We start from the raw sequence: 20,876 nt of genomic DNA, 5'->3' as shown, positions 1-20,876 counted from the left end.
AATCTACATAATTAATTAACTGAATTGCATTGTCACTACATTATTACACCCTATTCATTCTGATGCAAAGGATATGTAGTGCAAATGGGGAAGAAACGTAATCAATGATGTATCATTGGTGGACTGAAAGCAAAAGCAAATACTGATTGTATTTACTAGACTGATTTACGTCCCAGATATGGGACAAATAAGTGAACACTGACAATTTATGGTCCCACTTCCATTTTTGTTGGAATTCTCTGACATCTTTACTGGTGAGTTACATCCAAGGGAAAATAGTTGAGATAGAAAGAGGAGACTTTATAGCAGCGGAGGCCAACTAGTCATCATCCAGATGTTGTTGCACCTGATCTCCCATTAGTCCCAGCCAGTATGGCTACAACTGGATGGCATCAGGATGGCAGAGGATGTCTTAAAACAATGATTGTTCCTACATTTTGACCTCAGCAGTTGGACCACCTTACCTGAAAGACTTGCTTCTTGTCGACCAACACTTTCTTGGGTGTGGGCATTGGCGTTGCCTCTTGGATATCTGTTTCCTTTGGAACCAGTTCTTCCGTTTCAGAATCCTTTGCAAAGATGGGGCAGCAAACTGGTGAAGACCAGAAATAACAGTGCTGTAACGTCTATTGTTTCCATAGCTTTCCCCCCTAAATATTTGAAGCAATATAATGCACAGAATCTCTGAAATGATACAAGAATTAATCAAAGGCGAAGAGAAATCTTTCCTTCTGGGGATCTCCTGGGGCAACACACACAGGAGTGAAGGTGGTGTTGCTTACATTGCAGCGCAGTCTGCTGCACACACATGAAATGTGCAGACGTACGTATGAAAAACACAGACAAAGTCAGTGGGACCCGTAAGGGGCATAAGAAGGTGAGCAATATAATCTTTGAGCAATATAATTGATAGAAATAATAATACAAAGGCACAGCAATTGTACATAAAAACACAAGCAAAATAGACTCACCTTGTAGGAAAAAAATCAAATAGACTGAAAATATAAATTTCCCTAGGAAGCTAATGAGGTGTTAAGATTTCATTGCTTCATCAAATCATCTTAGAAATGATGACTTTCTCAGGGTTGGCAGTTGAACTTTCTGGTTCAGTATTTAGAGGCCCATCATGGAATGAGGACCCAAGCTTGTGGGCTGGTAATCAATACTAGGTAGGCATCAGTCCCCAAGCCAACTGCATACTTACTAAATTTCCTGAAATCATGTTTTTTTGATGGCAGATCTGTTACAGGTTCTGCAGGGGAAAAGCAGATCTTCACAGTGATGGTACACTGAAATGTTGAGTCAGGTGAATGTGCATTAGTTTGCAAGCAGCTAAAGTGAAAACAATAAGGGGTTCTCAAGCAAACCCCACCTGAAACCTAAAGAAAGCAGCCTGGCCTGCTCACATCCCTAGATCAACAGCCTGAACTGCAGAAATCACTGGGCAAGTTTTTAACAGTATGGATATAAGAATCCTTATCTTCTCATGTCTGCTATAGCCAGTGTGCACCCACACTGTAGATACCAGGCCCCCTAAGAAATATTTGTGGATTCTTCTCTGAATGTTACGTTTTCCTTTAGAAATAATTATTTTAGCTTTTCTATGCAGGCTGCTATATTCACTCATGGTAAGGAAGGGTTTTCTCAGGGCAACCAGATGAGAATTTTCTGTACGTCAGATGAACGTCAGCTTCTTCTTAATTTCTTTCAGGCTGCTGGTGTGCCTCAAATATCTTCCACATTGTGAGTTTCGGTTGCCTTTATAATTACTTAGAGGGCTATTAATTTTGTGGATTTATCTGCAAGACTGCCTTCTGCACTTTCTCTCCAGCCACACTTGCTCCGGCCTGTCACTATTTTGGCCATTGCCAGAAAAGTTGCTGGGATGGCTGACAAGCACTGAGGCTCTTTCACAACTGGGTCTATGGCTGCTTTTAGCCTTTTACTCTGGGACTGGCATCCTTCACTCACTTAAATTTATGGATAATACAGATCCCATCACCACATAATTGCATTTCAGTGTTTTTATTCTACTTATCCGCCCTGTGGAATGCCCTCCCATCAGATGTCAAAGCGATAAACAACTACCTGACATTCAGAAGGCATCAGGGAAGTTTTTAATGTGTGATATTTTAGTGTATTTTTGGTTTCTATGGAAGCCGCCCAGAGTGGCTAGGGAAACCCAGCCAGATGGGTGGGGTACAAATAATAAATTATTATTATTATTATTATCCTACCTTTATAGACCCAATTTATGGTTTTTGTGTGTGTGCAATAATAAGAAATTGCAGCACTGTCCTGTCCTGTATAGACTGGCAAAATGCTACTGAGGTGTCTTGGGACTCCCGTGCCTTTAAATAAATCTTCCATTTTGCACTTTCCGGCCTTTTTAATCATTTCTGTTCAATTAAAAAGTTGGGCCTACAAAGAGGACATTTTAAATCAACAAGGAATGGACTGTCGCTGAATAGACTTGTGAGTAAATATTATAGGAAGATTTAAGTTATGGGAAGAGCATTGCTGGACAATCTAATGCTATCTTTCAGTGCCATGTCCTTCTTCATGACCAGTGTTTACAAACTTCTAAATAAGTCCACTTCAGCAAAGGTCCCTTCTAAGGCTATTTAAAAGCACCCTGTTAATTCTACTTCCAAATAATTATGGAAAAGCAACACCACAGCAGGGAACGCTAGAGGGGAGGCAACCCACATCAGCATTGTTCAAAATCAAGGAATCTAGAGCAGTATTTTCCTATTTGGTGTCTTCCAGATGTGCAGCCAATTCCTATCAGCCCTTGTCAACATAACCGATTCAGGGATGATAGGTGCTGGAGTACAGAACATCTAGAGGGCAGAAGGTTGAGGAAGGCTGATCTAGAGGGAACTCAATGTAATCTTGTCCTGGGCCCACTGCCTCTCACTACCGCTCAGATGGACACCCAGATCCCCTCATCATTCACACACAGACTCCCCTTTCCTGGCATACCCCAGTTGGTTTCAGATTGTCATCCCTCAGTGCCAGGTTCTTGATGTTGATCAAAGTTCTGGGTCTTTCAGAAGCAGCTCCTAGGGCTATGCTAGCAAAGCCAAAATTCCTAGAGTAGGAGATATAAGGGGAAGTCGTCAAAGAGCTTCAAAGCCAGTGCAAAAGTTAGCAGTGTGTTAGAAGGAGACCCCCTTCCCAACATGGTGCCCCCCAGATGTTTTGGACTACAACCCCACAGCATCTATGCTGCCTGTGCTGCCTGCGGCTGATGTGAGTTGTAGTCCAAATCATCTGGAAGGTTCCACGTTGGGCAAAGTTGGGTCAGGAGGAAGCAGACAGGAGTCAGATCTCCCAGCCCACCAAAATCCACATCCTTCCACAAAGATACAAATATTTTGTAACACGTAAATGGCTGTGACATGCCAGGTTCCCCTGGCAATGTCAAGAAGATGCTAGAGTCAGCTGTTAATTTAATAATAATAATAATAATAATAATAATAATAATAATAATAATTTATTTATTTAAATTATTTAAATAATTTATTTAAATTATTTATTTATTTATTTGAATTATGGTGCTGGAGGAGACTCTTGAGAGTCCCATGGACTGCAAGAAGATCAAACGTATCCATTCTTAAGGAAATCAGCCCTGAGTGCTCACTGGAAGGACAGATCCTGAAGCTGAGGCTCCAATACTTTGGCCACCTCATGAGAAGAGAAGACTCCCTGGAAAAGACCCTGATGTTGGGAAAGATGGAGGGCACAAGGCGAAGGGGACGACAGAGGACGAGATGGTTGGACAGTGTTCTCGAAGCTACAAACATGAGTCTGACCAAACTGCGGGAGGCAGTGGAAGACAGAAGTGCCTGGCGTGCTCTGGTCCATGGGGTCACGAAGAGTCGGACATGACTAAACGACTAAACAACAACAATTTATTTATACCCCACCCATCTGGCTAGGTCCACCCACTATCCCCTGGAATTTGATGGCAGTGTGTGCCTGAGACATTAAACATGGAGTTTACCCTTTTGTACATCTTTCTTAGTATTGTAATAACTATAATTTGTTATTTGTACCCTGCCCATCTGACTGGGTTGCCCCAGCCACTCTAGGTGGCTTCCAGCATATATAAAAACATAGTAAAATATTAAACCTTAAAAAGCTTCCCTATACGACTCAGTAGTTGTCCAGATGAGAACTGGGGCCATGGTGGGCATGGAGGGGCTTGAACTCTGCCACATGCCTGACAAAAGCCCATGACTTACTTGCACCAGGAAGGAAGCTGCTGTTGTTGCAATGTGTAGCTGCAGGGGGGTGGCAAGATTTGTAAAAACTTTAGCAGGGGAGGGAGGGGTTAATACACCAACCCATGCACCATTCCCAATTCTTCTCTCCATCATAGAAGTTGCGTATTTTAAATTTTTTTTGGATTTTATTGTGCTAGCTAAAGGCCATGGCAACATCCAAAGAAGGAAAAGGAAAGAAAAGGAAACAAAAACAAACAAACAAAAACACAGCAGTCTCTAAATACTACGGTTCCATTAGATGGTACACTTCATGTGACCTGCAGGTTTGCCCTGAAGGTAGATGGATCTTCATTCCAGTTTACACAATTAGCAAAAAAAAGAGATAATCCCCCTACTGCTCCCTACACCTTTGCATGTGTAGAAGAATATACCATATTTGAATACCCCGCCCCCTCAAAAGACACATAGAAAACCAGCACATCGTGAATAAAGCTTCAGTCTGATGCCTGTAGACGAGACGGAACAAGTGCTCAAGGTTAAGAAACAAAACAGAAACCGGGGCTGGATGACTGTTGAGAACACACTAGAACTCAGGAATGGGTTCTTAGCTCGCTTTCTTTCTTTCTTTCTTTCTTTCTTTCTTTCTTTCTTTCTTTCTTTCTTAAATATTTATATACCACTGTAGCATAGAAATAGACCACAGCAGTTTACAGCAATAGAACCATATTAAAAAACATCCAGTAAAATAATAAAAAATTTAAAGTAAGTTAAAAGCAAACAAATTAAAACAAACATCTGTAGACTGGTGTGGAAGATGAGGTACTCTGAATTGCCTGTATAGGCCTGATGGAACAGAAAAGTTCTTAGCAGGCATTTGAAAGTACAAAAGGCACCTGCTGAATCTCTATTGGCAGTGGTGGACTGATGACACTAAAGGACCTGTTTCCTGTTGTTGAGCCCCACCAACTCTGGGAATGGTCAGAGATGTTCCTGCAGATGATTGTGGTGGGATACAAGGGTTCAGGCAATCCCTGTGGTATCCTGAACCTAAGATGTTCAGGGCTTTGTAAATTAATACAAGAAGACTGAATGTGGCTCAGTATTAGACGGGCAGCTCATGCAGCTGTTTTAACAGTGGTGCCACATGTTTTCAACAAAAAGCCCCCCCAGTGCTCTGGCCACAGTATTCTGCACTACCTGGAGCTTCTGAATGAGGCCCAAGGGCAGCCCCACATACAACGCTTTACAGTAATCTAGCCTCAGAGTTACCAGTGCATGGATTACAGTGATCAGGAAGTCTATTGATGTGTAAAACTAACATTGGTGTGTGTGCGCGCAAATGTTCAAAGGTCCATCCTCCCTCATCACCCCCTCCTGCACTGTGGAACCTCTCTGCACAGTTTAGTACTCTGATCTTCCAGGGTTCTAAATCACCTGGGGAGCCTCCACTAGGGATGGATGAATTAGTACCAGGTTCTCTCAGTTTCTCCTTTTCCCACTCTTAAGTTCAGCTTTGCACATTTCCACATCTATTTGTGGTTTGGCTTTGTTTTCCTTGTGAAAGTTCCATCAGAATTTTAGTGCAGCGTTTTCCTAATATAATAATGATGATGATAATAATAATAATAATAATAATAATAATAATAATATTTTATTTATACCCCGCCCTCCCCAGCTTGTATGCAATTCTGCCTCATATGCCCAATTTTGCAAAACAATTTCTCGTGGCATAATGCATTTTTTTGGTTATATCCCTAATATATACATTACTATGCATACTTTACCCGAGAACATACATTTCTGTACGCATGACCTAGCTAGAGAATAGCATTGCAAACGGGTCCTTCAATGGTGTATGCAAAGCAAGAATGGTCCCTGACCCCCAGATGCTCCATTTTGGCTTTCTTCTGGTGGCTCACCTGTCAACAGCTTTAGTGCTCCACTCTCGGAGGTGGACAGTCACAAAAGGGTCGCTGTCCAACAACTCTCCATCCAAATACCACACCAGGGTCTGCAGGGAAAGCAAGAAAAGCAGTCAGCGGCTGATGGTGCTAGTCACTCACCTTGCCCTGGACAAGATGGTCCTGGGTGGGTGGTCCTGGCTCCTGCACGATGTGCCAGTTTTGAATGGGAGCTGAGTCATTGCTCAGTTTGTATTGGAAATGTGGTGTCTGCCTGCAAAATGTAGTGCCCAACTTGGTGTTGCTGCTATCCTCTAAAGAACCTCTTTGTTTAAGGGGGTGGGGTGGAATGAGGTGAGCAGGAAAAGTGCTATGCTGCGTAAACTGACAGGTTGGCTGGGTTGGAACTGGCTGGTGATGAATCCTTCTGAATTATAATCATAATCATAATCATGATAATACTGGGTCCTTAGCAGATGCTTGATTATTTTGGTTGCTGATACTGGGCCTGAGCAAAAACATATTTTATTTCTGTTTTTTCCTCGGGAGTTGTCTTGTTAATTTTTTTTTTTGATACGAGTTCCTAGATTAGTCATTCTTGCTCCTTGGGGTCTCTAGAAGTTTAACCCCAAAGTGCTGGGTAGATGCATCTGATCTCTGAAGCATGTAAACAGGAACAACCACCCAACAGTTGCGATCTGTGGAACTGTCCCTGTCACATGTGCCACAAAATATTCATTCCTTAATTTTATGATCTTTTAGTGTGGCACCACTCACACTTCAGAATTTCTTGCCTCCTCTTTGTGGCTGCTTCAAACATCTTTGTTTAGGCAAGTCTATCCAAACATTTTATTTTATTGTTTATTAGGTTTTAATAGCTTTAAGCATTTTCAACTGTTTTTATTGTTCCTTTTAATATTCTGAGTAAATCAGTTAAGAGTTTTACTACAATCAAGCAGCTTGCAGTATCTATTTTGTTAAATATAAATGAATGAATAAATAAAACCCCCTTTTCTAGAAGGTCTGCTTGTCTATGGTCAGGTGCCAGGGGGCCTGGATCAAAAACTCCCTGAATCTAGGTTCTGTGCTTACTGCTAGGATGCTTGAACAACAAACCAACATCCCTCTGGCCTAGGGAATCAGGTGGTCTTAGAGGGACAATCACTTGCTCCTGGGTGATGGGAGAGAGCTCACCCAAAGGTTCAACTGCTTTCCCTTATGAGTGAGGGAGACCACCATGCTGGTCGGACTAGCAGTCTTTGGGATGCCCACTTGCACGTTGCACAAAAGAAGAGGGACGCAGATCTGCATCGCTGCTTCATAATGTAGGTTTATGGATGGGAAAAACAGACCACATTGTTTTTAACTATGCTTCATTTTTTAAGCAGCTCTTGGTCCCCACCCCCCATCCCAAACACATTTTATAAATCTGTACTGCCAATCTTTTAATATCTTTGGTGACACTCTATCTTTGGTGTTATCAAAAACAGGAATTAAATTTCAGGAAGTGCTACCATTTTTAAGGCAGCCATTAAAGGTTCTTTAGCTTTAAACAGGGCAGCCGGCAGTCCTTCAAATGTGTCCTTTTGCAGGGTAGGGCACATGGCCTCCCAGGCAGTCTTCCTGCCAGTCTGCTCGTGTTCACACCATACATTTAAAGTGCTATGAAATCTAAATTCAATATCGATATTCTAGAAGGTAAAAATAAAGTACTATCAAAAACATACGATTTATTATTGGATTGGTATACGAAAGACGAAGAGATAAAGGAAGCCATGGTTAAATGGGCTATTGATTTTGGCCATAATATCGATTTTGATGTGTGGCAAGAACTATGAAATGTAAACATGAAATTTACGGCTTGCACTGCCTTAAAGGAGAATTTGTGGAAAATGATCTACAGATGGCATCTAACGCCAGTAAAGCTAGCAAGGATGTATAGAACAAAAAATAAGAAATGTTGGAAGTGTGGAGAGGTGGAGGGTGACCTCTACCATATGTGGTGGACCTGTAGTAAAGTGAAGGGCTTTTGGGAATTAATCTATAACGAACTTAAAAAAATCTTTAAATATACTTTCCCAAAAAGACCTGAAGCTTTTCTACTGGGATTGATTGGAAAGGAAATTGAAAAAAAAGATAAAAACCTCTTTCTATATGCCACGACAGCAGCCAGAAATATGTTAGCTCAGAATTGGAAAACAGACATAATACTGAATATAATGGACTGGCAGGTTAAAATGATGGATTACGCAGAACTGGCCAGACTATCAGGAAAATTAAGACATCAGGATGAGCAGAAGTTTCAAGAAAATTGGAGTAAATATTTGATGTATATAAGAAACAATTGTAAATCTTTGAAGACACTGGTAGGGTTGGAATAACTCTTACAGCGTGTAGTTGATAATATGATATATAAAGTACGCCACTGTTAGGTGGTGGGTTGACATAGCAGCCGGCACAGCGATTTCTTCAAGTAGCTCTTTATTATGGTAAGCTGGAATAGAACTAACTGCGAACAGCTCAGCCGGCCTGTATTTATAGGCAGCCGGCTGTCAACATTGTAACCACAACAGCCCAGAGTTCCCGCCTAAAATAACTGCCGCGGACCTGAGTGAAAACTATCTGCAGACCTGAGTGAAAACTATATACAGTATCCCCCTGTTGGCCCAGGGTGAAACTACACTACATAACACCCCTCCCCACCGAGATAAGGCGTTAGTTACAATCGTAATGGTTTCCTTATATACAGCACTACGCGTAATGGTTCAATTAAGCACAAAAGCATATCGGTTACATTTCCCATACTTAGACCAACAGTGATACCTGTCCAACAACATAGTCCTTTAAATAAGTTGGGCGCTTGGAAACTCTGCCAGACCGCCGGGGACTGGTAGCCAAGTCCGGAGGGCCACACAGTTCTCGCTGAGGCTGTGGTGCGACCCTAGGTGGCGTTGGAACCAACTCCCCTGGATCCGCTGCTGTGGGTGGAGCCTCCGCAAGTGGAGTGGTCTGAGTCTGTTCTGAAACGGCTTGGTTCGGCTCCACGCTGGCAGTTTGTGAGGGAGGTGTAGGTGGGGCCTCGCCATCTGTACGTGTCTCTTCTGGAGCCGCAAGCGCAGTTGGGGGCACCTCGGTAGTGTCCAAGTCCCCAACCCTGCGCCTAAGCTGGTCTATGTGCCGTCGCCACAAGCGTCCGTCTTCGAGTGCCACCTGGTACGAGCGAGGTCCAGTGACTCCCACTACTGTGGCTGGCACCCAAGGGATGTCCCCCACATAGTTCCGGGCAAAGACCTGGTTTCCTGGGACAAATGACCGTGGTGCGTTGGCACAGCCTGGGGGTTCAGCCACGGCAAAGTCTGGGTGTAGCCGGTCGAGCGGTGACCTGAGGCGGCGGCCCATAAGCAGTTCAGCAGGACTCCTCCCTGTGGCCGCATGAGGGGTGATGTGTTGCACGAACAAGTATTCGGCGACCCGCTCATGCCAGTCTCCCCGGTCCAGGCGCGCCAGTGCCTCTTTTGTCGAGCGCACCATTCTTTCCGCTTGCCCGTTGCTGGATGGATGAAAAGGTGCCGTTAGGGCATGGCGGATGCCCAGTCCCAAAAGATACCGCTCAAACGTGCCTGACGTGAACTGCGGTCCGTTGTCAGAGACAAGGACATCAGGACACCCATGCGTTGCAAACAGGCCTCGCAGCACCCGGATGACAGCTTCGGTAGTGGTGGAGGGCATCAGGGCGACCTCCAGCCATTTGGAATAGGCGTCCACCACTACCATAAAGGTCCGGCCGTGAAAGGGGCCAGCCAGATCGATGTGCACCCTCGACCAGGGTGTCTTTGGCGTCTCCCAGGTGTGTCCCTTAGCTGCCGGTGGTGCAGGCCTCGACTCCTGGCACGCTTGACAGGCGGACACCCAGGCAGTGATGGCATCGTCCATATTAGGCCACCAGACGTAACACCGAGCCAACGCCTTCATTTTGACAATTCCCGGGTGGCCAACGTGCAGAGCCTCCAGGACGCGCTGACGGAGTCCCTGGGGAATCACGATGCGGTCTCCCCACAGCAGGCAGCCACGATGAGCTGAGAGTTCATGTTGTCTGGTTGCGAAGGGCTGGAACTCCGATGCAAAAGGCCCTTGTGGCCACCCCCTCCACACCCAGTTGAGCACCCGGCTGATGGTGCGATCCTGGGCAGATGCGGAGGCCACAGTGGCAGCCGATACAGGCGCTGCCGGAAGATCCTCAATCAGAAGGAGCGATGAAGCTGGAGCCGGGTCTTCCACAAATGCTGGAAGAGGGCAACGGCTGAGGGCGTCGGCATGGCCCATCGATTTCCCCGGGCGATGGATGAGCCGGTAGTGGTAGGCAGCCAGGAAAACAGTCCATCGCAGCATGCGTGGTGAGAGGACCGGTGGAGTTGGACGATCACCGGCGAGGAGGCCCAGGAGTGGCTTGTGGTCAGTGATGAGGTCAAAAGTCCTGCCATAGAGGTATTCATGGAACCTCTTCACTCCAGCCACAAGTGCCAATGCCTCCTTGTCGAGCTGGCTGTAATTCCGTTCCGTCGGAGATAGGGTCCTGGAAAAGTAGGCGAGCGGTGCTTCTCTTCCATCTGGAAAACGGTGACTAAGGACAGCCCCGATGCCAAAAGGTGAGGCGTCGCAGGCAAGGACCAGTGGCCTGGATTCACTATACTGTACCAGCACACTGTCTGAAGAAAGGAGAGCCTTGACCGCGTTGAAGGCCGCCGTCTCCCGATGACCCCAGGCCCAAGGCGTCTTAGTGCTAAGGAGTCGGTGAAGAGGCTCAGCCACTGTGGCTTTGTGGGGCAGGAACATGTTATAAAAGTTCAGCAGCCCCAGGAATGCCTGCAACTCCGTTTTGTTCTTTGGGGTGGGGGCCTGCTGGATAGCGCGGATCTTGGATGTGGTTGGATGAAGACCGGAGGCATCGATAAGATAGCCCAGGAACTCTACCTGTGGAACGGCGATCTGGCACTTCTCCCTCTTTACCTTGAGCCCGGCCTCCTGGAACCTGGTCAGCACGGCACGGAGGCGCTCGAACAGCTGCTGGTGTGAGTCTGCAGACACCAAGACGTCATCAAAATATGGTACCACGCCCGGAAGCCCTTGCAGGAGACGCTCCATAAGGCTTTGGAAGATGCCAGGAGCCACACTCACCCCGAACTGCAACCGGCGGCAACGGAAAGCCCCCCGGTGGGTGACGATCGTCTGGGCTTCAGCAGTGGCATCATCGACTGGCAGTTGTTGATAGGCTTGGGCAAGGTCCAGCTTAGCGAAGACCTTACCCTCACCCAGGGAATGCAGCAGGTGTTGGACAACAGGAACCGGATAAGCGTGCTGCTGAAGTGCCTTGTTGATCGTGCACTTGTAGTCAGCGCAGATTCTCACCGACCCATCTGGCTTGACAGGCGTGACGATGGGGGTTTCCCACTTTGCGTGGTCAACCGGCTCCAAAACTCCTTGGGCGATCAGTTTGTCCAGTTGTTCATCCACCTTAGCCTTGAGAGCAAAGGGAACCCGGCGTGGCTTTAGCTTGATGGGGGCGACTTGTGGATCAAGGCTAAAGGAGATGGGCGTACCTGTATATTGGCCCAAGGTGCCGTCAAAAACCTCGGCAAAGTCTTTGACCAGACCCTCAGTCTCTGCGTTAGAGATGCAGTTGATGCCGGTGACTTCCAGGCCGAGGGCATCAAACCAGTCTAGTCCTAGGAGGCTTGGCCGCTGACCTTCGACCACCACCAACCGGAGCAGGCCCGAAAAATCCTTGAAGGCGATCCGGAACCGGCCAACGCCTACCACGGGAATGTCGTTTCCCTGGTAGTCTCTCAGGTGTACGCGGTGAGAGTCGAGTTGCCTTTTGGACACTCTGGGTACCAGTCTTTTGATGGTGCTCCATGACACGATGGACAGGGCAGACCCGGTGTCGATCTCCATGTCACATGGAGCTCCTTCAATGAGCACCGTGACGTTCAGCTTGCGTCGCGTAGGCGAGTCGGTTTGGCCAATCGTGGTTCCAGACGGGCAGCGGCAGTTGGTGAGAGCGAAACAACTTTCCTTGGCAGACTGGAGTGAAGACTTGGACTTGCGAATCGATGAAGGGGGGGTGTCAGACGGAGCCGATCGGCAGACCTTAGCGATGTGGCCCCTTCTGGAACACTTCCTACAGATGGAGTCTCTGAATCGACACCTGGCACGGGAATGGTTGCCTCCGCAGCCAGCACATTCCGGTTGGCCCTTGGACTTCTGTTGGAACTTCCTGCGCTCCCGCTTTGTCTGGTGCACGTCATCGTCTTCACTGGAGGATGCCTCCTCACTGCTGGGCTTTTCATGATGCACCGGAACTGGCTCCCTAGCAAGACGCGGGCTGCTGGACTTGCGGATCTCCTGGGCGGAGCGTTCAGCAGCTTCTGAGGCCACAGCCTCCTCAATGGCTTTCTGTAGCGTGAGGTCTGGCTTGGCTAGGAGGCGCCGTTGCAGATGGATGTCCCGGACCCCGCAGACGATTCGATCCATCAGGGCATCGTCTAAGTCTCGGAACTCACAGTGCATTGCAGCCTGTCGCAGGGCGGTGGTGTAGTTGTTGATTGACTCCCCCTCTGCCTGGTTCTGGTGGTAGAACGCATGGCGGGCAGCAATCTTGGACGGCTTTGGTGCGTAGTGGTTGCGGAGCTTCTCTTGGATCGTGTCCCATGGTGTTGCCTGGACTGCTTCAGGCGCAACCAACGCTCGGGCCGTCTCAAACACCTCAGGCCCACAGAGGCTGAGGAATAGGCCCCGCTTCCGCTCCTGTGATACTTCTGTCAGCTCGTTGGCTTGGAGGTAGCAGTCGAACCGAGCGAGGTAGGAGTCCCATGATTCAGAGGCTGGCGCAAACGGCGGTAGAGGCACAAGTGAAGCCATGATTCCGATGCCGGCGTGAAGGGCGATGGATGGAACACAGTGCTCTAGCCAGAACAGTCAGCTCTGAATTGGTTCTGCCCAGTGATTTCGCTCAGTGATTTCGCTCTGTGATTCAGCTCAGTGATTCAGCTCAGTTCAGAGGCTGGCCGCATCTGGCTGTGCTCTGATGTCCATCAATCCCACCTTCGTCGCCAGTGTTAGGTGGTGGGTTGACATAGCAGCCGGCACAGCGATTTCTTCAAGTAGCTCTTTATTATGGTAAGCTGGAATAGAACTAACTGCGAACAGCTCAGCCGGCCTGTATTTATAGGCAGCCGGCTGTCAACATTGTAACCACAACAGCCCAGAGTTCCCGCCTAAAATAACTGCCGCGGACCTGAGTGAAAACTATCTACAGACCTGAGTGAAAACTATATACAGTATCCCCCTGTTGGCCCAGGGTGAAACTACACTACATAACAGCCACATTAGAATTTTATTTGATACTTACCAAAGAAATGGAGGGAACTCAGAGGCATGACAGAGCCTAAGTTAAATATGCAACCTATATTTGTGTAATTTATGAATGTATGTATGTTTACTGAAAATCAATAAAAATTTAATTTGCAAAAAAAATAAAAATAAAGTGCCCATCCCCTGCAAGTCTCCTAGAAAAACTGGGATATCCCCTTTTGTCTTGCAAGAGAATGGCAGCCATTTTGGGTGCTGTGATCTTGTGTGATTTTGTGCCGTGATTCCATCCGAAAAAGCACTTTTTTCAGGGCTGCGATCTTGCGCAGCACCCCAAAACACGTGTTTTTTGGCACAATGCCCCTAATGGCCGCTGTTCTCTTGTGAGAAGGAACAAGCAGATGGTGTCTGGGAAGATGGCATCCTGGTTTTTACCTTCAAGGAGTTGAGGGATGTGCAGTCCTGGCTTCCTCAGAAGCATCATGGAAAGTAGCTGTTAGGAGACCCCTATTCCTCTCATAGAGCTACAATTCCAGGAGTTCTTTTTGAAGAAAGATTGAGTGGTAAACCACACGGAGAACGGCAGTTCTGGGAGGGGAAACAGGGATGCCCTCAGAACTCTCAGCACCCTTAACAAACTACAGCTCCCAGAATTCTTTGGCAAAACTGTGACAGTTTATAGCACTTTAAATGGATGGTGTGGCCACAGACAAGTGACAAGACAGGATTAAAGAGTTTACCTCATTCCAGACGGGATTCTGTTCCTTCTGCACAACTCTGGTGTCCCTGTGAATATCTAAAAGGGGCGGGGGGACACTCTGTCAATGAATATGACTAGCATAGGTCTCCTTGCTCAGTACACCTGACAAACAGCCATGTCCATGGATCATCCCTGTGTTCTTTTGAGAGAAACCACATCCATTCCCAGGGAGCCGACTGGCCTCTGGCCGCATTGGGTTGTATTCAGAGTAGCTCTGAATAACAAGTCCACTCAGTACACGGATTTCCACTAGCACCGTGGGATTTCCTCCTGGTTTTCTCTTCTGGGTCCCCCCTAAACCTGTTTTAGGGAGCAGGAGCAGATTTGGGGCAGATGAGTCTTGTTGCAAAAGTGGAAGTCCTTGTGTTGGTTGGAGACTGCCCATTCTGTCCTAGTGTTTGGCAGACCCCAGGATGGAAACAAAGTTATACCCAACAAGGATTCCAACTCACAATAATGCAAACAAGACCCGGAACTTTGTAAAAATGTAGTGTTGTGCACACCCCAGTCTCTCTGAGCAGCAAGAATCCCAAAGTTCAGCTTTGGGTCCAGCACAGAGAAAGAGCTGCTTCTGGGTCTCTAGCTTCCAGTATCAGCTAAAACCTTCTTTAAAAAATGTTTTTTTTTTTAATGGACAGGGCAGTTTGTGAGAAATTTAGCAAAGTAATGCCAAAGTAACATTTTGTTCACCACCTTGTTTCAAAATAGTGCCCTGTGTCCAAGCATCAAGAAAGGCAGCCTCTGCCACCTCAGGAACCCACATGCCAACTTTGGCAATAGAGCAATTTGTGTGAGATATGGGAAAAGGTGGGATATGAATGGCAATGAATCAATCAATAATCAAACATTTATTGGCCTCTTCTCTCTTTTTTCCTATACCTCGGAATAACTGCTAGCAGAATTTGGACACTGCTTTAGACACTTGTACCATGGTGTTACCTTTGTGACCTTCAGTTCATGGGCTATTACCTTTAGATATGTAGTTTTATATGACGATAATCTACCATATTGGGAAACTTCATTCCTCCTTCAGCTCCGTCATTAGAGCTTTTTTCAAAGGTTGCCATGGGAACGCTGGCTTTTTTATTATTATTCCACACAAAGTTTGAAAGTAGTTCTTGCCAGTTCAATAATAGCCCTTTGTCATTCTTTATAATGACAAGTAGAAAAAGCATCCTAGAAATTATAGTCATTTTTAATACCGCTTCTTAACCTAACCATGAAAGATCAATCTGGGACTATTGTTTAAAATCTTCTGTCGCTGCGGCCATCATTGGTTCATAATTTATTTTTAAAGCAGTGCTTTGCTTATGCTCTTTAAACTTCCTTTTACAGGACTAGCAGGATTGCAAATGAGATCTAGAAGTTTGACTAGCTCAAGGGAGAGGGAGTTCACTTGCATGTAAATCAGCAATAATCAGAGATGAATGTAATCTGTGTTTTAAACATGAAAATGACATTTTTGCTCCTAAGTTCCTCCACATAGGGATGCTGGTGGTGCTGTGGCCGATTGGAAGGTTGGCAGTTTGAATCCCTGTAACGGAATGAGCTCCCATTGCTCTGTCCCAGCTCCTCCCAACCTAGCTGTTTGAAAGCACGCCAGTGCAAGTAGATAAATAGGTACTGCTGTGGCAGGAAGGTAAATGGTGTTTCCGTGCGCTCTGGTTTCCGTCACAGTGTTCTGTTGCACCAGAAGCAGTTTAGTCCTGCTGGCCACATGACCCGGAAAGCTGTCTGTGGACACTTGGCCTGAAAGCGAGATGAGCACCACAACCCCATAGTCGCCTTTGACAGGACTTAACTGTCTGGGGTCCTTTACCTTTTTACCTTTTGCATCAGCCTTCATCAGCCTGTTGTCCTCCAGGTGTTTAGGACTACAACTCCCATCAATCCCAGTCAGCAAGTTGTAGTTTGGACACCTGGAGGGCCCAGGTTTGATGAAACACAAAGCTGCCAGACCATCAGTTCATCTAGTTCAGGGTTGTCCACATGGATTGACAGTGGCTGTTCCATTCACCTGATACTGGAGCTTTTTAAAATGGGGGATGCCAGGGACTGAGTCTGAGACCACCTGCTTTCAAAGCATGGGCTCTGCCACTGAGATGTGGCCCCTTCCCACACTCCAGATGTGTGACAAGAAAAGCTGGTTGGTTGTTGTTGTTGTTTAAAAAAAAAAACCTGTATTATGCAAACAGCACATTTGAACAATCTCTCCTCAAACCTTTTACCACCCAGATGTCACCCAGCTGTTCCTCTGGGTGCTGGGATTCTATCTGGCTGTTTCCCCACACTTTCCAGTACATGTTTGCACAAGGCCAGCCCAATACATTTTGACACCTGAGCTGGATCCCAAGATGGCACCTCCCTCCCCGCCAGGAGGGGAGGGAACAAAGAGCGAAGAAAGATTGACATCAGGATCTCCTGCCCTGATGAATCTTGCTGCCAGAGGCAGTCACTTCACCTTGCCTCGTGGGTGGGCTGGCCCTGTGTTTGCAGTCCTAAGGTCTAGAATCTTTGTTGCAAGTAATCAAGCTGAGATTCTTAGCAAGCTGAATTCTGCAGCTAACACAATATTCAGACGTCCCATGGTAACATGACTTACTTATAACCTTGACAAGAATACAATTGTTCAAAGGCAAGTGGAACTGCATTATTGCTTTACCTCTGAAGGAACCAGTCACATACGTATCAGGGCGATCTTCCTGTTCAAGCTGTAAATGAGCAGACATAACAAAAACACGCAACATCTTGTGCAACTTCCTGCTTTCCCCTCTATTTCTGAAAAAAGCTGATGATGATCCCTTTTGGTTATTTGCCAGGGATCTCTTAAACTATAGATGTCCCCTTAAGTCTCCCTCTCTTCCTCCACTGTTAATAGTCTGCTAATGAGGACCCCAAACCAATCCAATGGTTGATTCCAAAAGCCCCCTTTAAAGCCTGTCACTCAATTTTCCCATTTCAAAGGGAATGGAGCCTTCTTTAGCATGCAGATCTAAGGACGGTTGACATCATAAAGGAGAAAAATGGAAGGAAAACTTATAAAAAGTGAGGTCACAATAGGAAGGCAATAAATATTCCATATGTGAACTGCTCTAAGGATGTAACTTTTATGCTTTTAACTTCCTGTTTGGCTGCCATGGCGAATGGCTGTGCCCATAACAGCAGAGCCCTTTTGTGCGAACAATGAGGATAATATGGGAGTAATTATCCTCCCCAAACCCCTCAGGGCCTGGGCTCTGATACCTGCTGCCTGTTCTGAAGGAATGCAGGGGGCAGGGGGCACTGGGCGCAATGCACCGAGCATCTCAGCAACACTCCAAAGCCGACACCATGAGCAGAGGACACCTGTTTTTTAAGATAAATATTCAGATTTAATTAACAGGCATGCTCTGAACTAGTGGAGATAAAATAACTTGCTAATTTAACCAGCCACTGAGAAGGATTCGATTGGAGAAAAGACTTTTGTCGCAACTAAAGAACAACTGTTAGAAATACATGAGTGGAAGCTAAGCTTAATTACGAAATGGACTGTGCAAAATTTTGACAATGATTCTGGCAATGACCATTAACGAAAAGATGAAAGGAATTCCTGATTGGAGCTAATGTGTTAGTGCAGAGGTACCATCTCATTAGAAGTTGGTAGGAGACCAAAGAGGAGAGTTCTGGATATCTGCCCGGGACTAATGATGGTCTGTGATGCAGTTAAAATTATCCCTGTGAGCAGAAAACAAAAGTAGCTTCGCTGAGAAGCAAGACAGCACAAAGGACTGGCCCACTTGCTAAATTAACTGATGGGATTAATTGTATAGCCCCAGGGGGAGGTGAGCCTTTATTATTCTCTTTTGATATATTTGTACTTGCAGTTTTACCTGGTAAACCTCCCCCGAAGGGCAACTGTTTGAAATATGCAAGCGGGCTTCAAAGAGCATTCTGCTGCCATTATGGCTTAAATATAATACTGACTGGGTGAAGATTTTGGCAGCTACACTCAGCGGAAGGATGGAAAGAATTCTGGACTGGAGTTATTGTGTTTTTGCAGAGGTACCAGCATCCTGGGAGATGGAGCAAGATTACAGAGGGGAATTCTGGATGTCTGCCCGGGGCTAATGGCGTCTCTTTGTTTAGGATGTGGCATATTACGGCTCCTGAGAGCAGAAACTGAAAATGGAATTGCTGGAGTGTGGATTACAACAGGGAAAAATATTTCACACAGAACTACAAAGGCGAAAGTTGAACTGACCACTGGTTGCAAAAATAAATGAAAACAAAATGAAGGATTAACATCGGAATGGTTTATTGACTAATTAAGATGATCAGCACTTCGTGAAATTCAGAGCATGGGTCACCCAAAGATATATAATTTGCCACCTATATCTGGCTTTTTTATTGTATTGTAATTTGGAATGTTTTAATGTGGTTTTTATTGGATTATTAAAATGGAAAACTTAATATTATTATTATTTTTAAATAAAGCTTTTAAACTATTTGGATTGGCTGAAAAGGTCCCCTGAATGGTCACATTGTGTGTGTGTGTGTGTGTGTATGTATGTGTATATGTGTGAGTGTGTACACACACACACACACACACACACACACACAAACTTGTAGAATTTACATAGCCAACCTCAGAAGAGGGAAGTGACCCTTTTAAGATTATACCTGCTGTGACATTTAAATGAAGTAGACATTTCCCCCCTTATAATTATCGCTTTTATCTTATGCAAATGTGATCAGTCAGTTGACTAAAAGCCATGTGATTAATGGACTTAGGACTGAACTATGCATCAAGTCGGCTGTACCCTTTGGCCTTTTTAAACCTTAAATGGGAACCTGGGGAGGAGGGTGCTGATCAGGAATCTCAAGTAGGATCTTAGGCACCATTTCCTGTTCTGCCCTGTGTTTGTTGCATTCCACTGTAGTTCCTCTTCTGCCAAAAAACTACTTGCTGGCTGCTGCAGCACAATTGTAATTGCATTATTCTGCTCCATTCATTTCAGTGCAAAGGAAACACGGTGCAAATGACTCAATCAGTCGTGAATTATTTGTGGACTGAAAGCAGCAACAGTGAATACTCACTGGACTGATTTCTGTTCTGGATGTAGGATGAACCTGAACATAAGAAGAACCTCGTGGATCAGGCCAATGCTGCGTCTAGCCTAGCTTCTTGTTCCCAGTGGCCAGAAAACTGGCAAGCAGGACCAGTTGGCACAAGCTCTCCCTCCTCTCCTGTGGTTTCCAGCAACTGGTATCCAGAAGCATCGTTGCCTCTGCCTGTGGAGACAGAGCCATGGGAACACCAGCATTTCCACTCTGGTTTCTGTCTTCATCAGAATTCTCTGACATCCCTAATTTCAGGTCTTTCCCACCTGATCCTTTTAGATATCAGGCATGGGTTGCTGGTGGTCACTGTTGGGGGCTCTCGGGGCAGAGGTCAGAGCAACAGAAAGCATACCCTCCAACATTTCACCAATGAAAATGGGGAGATCATTTTCCATAATAATAATAATAACAATAATAATTTTATTATTTATGCCCCACCCATCTGACTGGGTTGCCCCAGCCAATCTAAGCAGCTTCCAACATATATAAAAACATAGTAAAATTTAAAACATTTAAAAAATTCCCCATACAGGGCTGCCTTCAGATGGCGCATAACTCCATGCCCTCCAACATTTCTCTAATGAAAATAGGGACAACCTAAGGAAAATCTGGGATCAAATCAGAAACTGGGATGGCTTCTGTAAATCTGGGGCTGTTCTTGGAAAACAGGTCTGCAAAAAGTAGACAGAGCCAGGAATAACAAAAGGCAGAGGTAATGGTAGGCAGAGGAAGCCTCAATGAATTTTGGCCTCAGCAGAATTTAGCCAAGGAGGTTCTTAGCTCAGGTCCCTGCCGACACGTACATCAGCTGACATAGAGCCTTATGGTGGAGTGCAGTGCAGGCAATGATCATCCCGGCCTGGAATGAAGCAAACTGCTGGCCTGTTTTTTGTTGCAGCGTTTTGCCACAGCTGTTGCACATCAGTCAAAAGTGCCGCCCAGGTGCATTTGCAATGCTGTGGGTGGGAATCTATTGAAACGGAAACAGAAAGGAGTGACAGGTTCTATGACTCTGTGAGGTTTAATGGAGGGTGTCAAATCTAATTGGACCTGTTCCTGATGGTTCTGTATGCTGTCAACAAGGCATTCAATTAAATCAAGGGAATAATAATCCCTTGGTAGGTGCTGTAGAGAACTGCAGTTTCCCCAGCAAAAGAGAAAAGTCTTGGTTGTGCCCCCTCAAGGACATAAAGTTGTGGAAAGATGTGGAGCTGGACTACTTTAGTGCCTAAGGAAGAAAATCCAGGTGGCCCCCTCCCTTCCCACTAGTTGACAAGGGGCATGATTCACCAGGCTGGGGGGGGGGTTGTCTCTGCCCATCCCCCCCCCCGGGTGCACCAGTGTGAGCAGACCCAACCTACTTGCAGGAGTGCCTGCTTGCTTGTCCCGTTGGTTTGGACCTGAAAAATACAAATGACCGTGTCCTCTCTGATCTTCAAAAAGAGGGCAAAGGGTGCTGAGACAAGTTTCATTGTGCCTAGTCGTGTATGTTACATCTCTGCTTTGAAGCACTGA

General features: G+C 46.0%; 1 protein-coding gene across 5 annotated transcripts in view; it reads right to left on the bottom strand.

Moving 5' to 3' along the window:
- FER1L5 (fer-1 like family member 5) overlaps positions 1 to 20,672 on the bottom strand; it is a 93,758-nt gene extending 73,086 nt beyond the window's left edge. For 4 of the 5 annotated variants that reach the window (XM_081017231.1, XM_081017235.1, XM_081017234.1 and 1 more), the window contains exons 1-6: positions 16,924 to 20,672; positions 14,242 to 14,297; positions 6,152 to 6,243; positions 2,986 to 3,094; positions 1,205 to 1,289; positions 465 to 592 (exon numbers count right to left, since the gene is read on the bottom strand). In XM_081017231.1, coding sequence (XP_080873357.1) covers positions 465 to 592; positions 1,205 to 1,289; positions 2,986 to 3,094; positions 6,152 to 6,243; positions 14,242 to 14,297; positions 16,924 to 17,008 — 555 coding nt within the window. In that variant the 5' untranslated portion in view covers positions 17,009 to 20,672. The remainder of the gene's footprint in view (positions 1 to 464; positions 593 to 1,204; positions 1,290 to 2,985; positions 3,095 to 6,151; positions 6,244 to 14,241; positions 14,298 to 16,923) is intronic. The other variant, XM_081017232.1, reaches the window with a different exon arrangement.
- Positions 20,673 to 20,876: the final 204 nt, after the last annotated feature.

This window comes from Podarcis pityusensis, assembly GCF_964106645.2.
Source record: "Podarcis pityusensis genome assembly, chromosome: 8".
NCBI lineage: Eukaryota > Metazoa > Chordata > Lepidosauria > Squamata > Lacertidae > Podarcis > Podarcis pityusensis.
The sequence above is the reverse complement of the archived record's forward strand: the minus strand, read 5'-3'. Positions and strand labels throughout refer to the sequence as shown.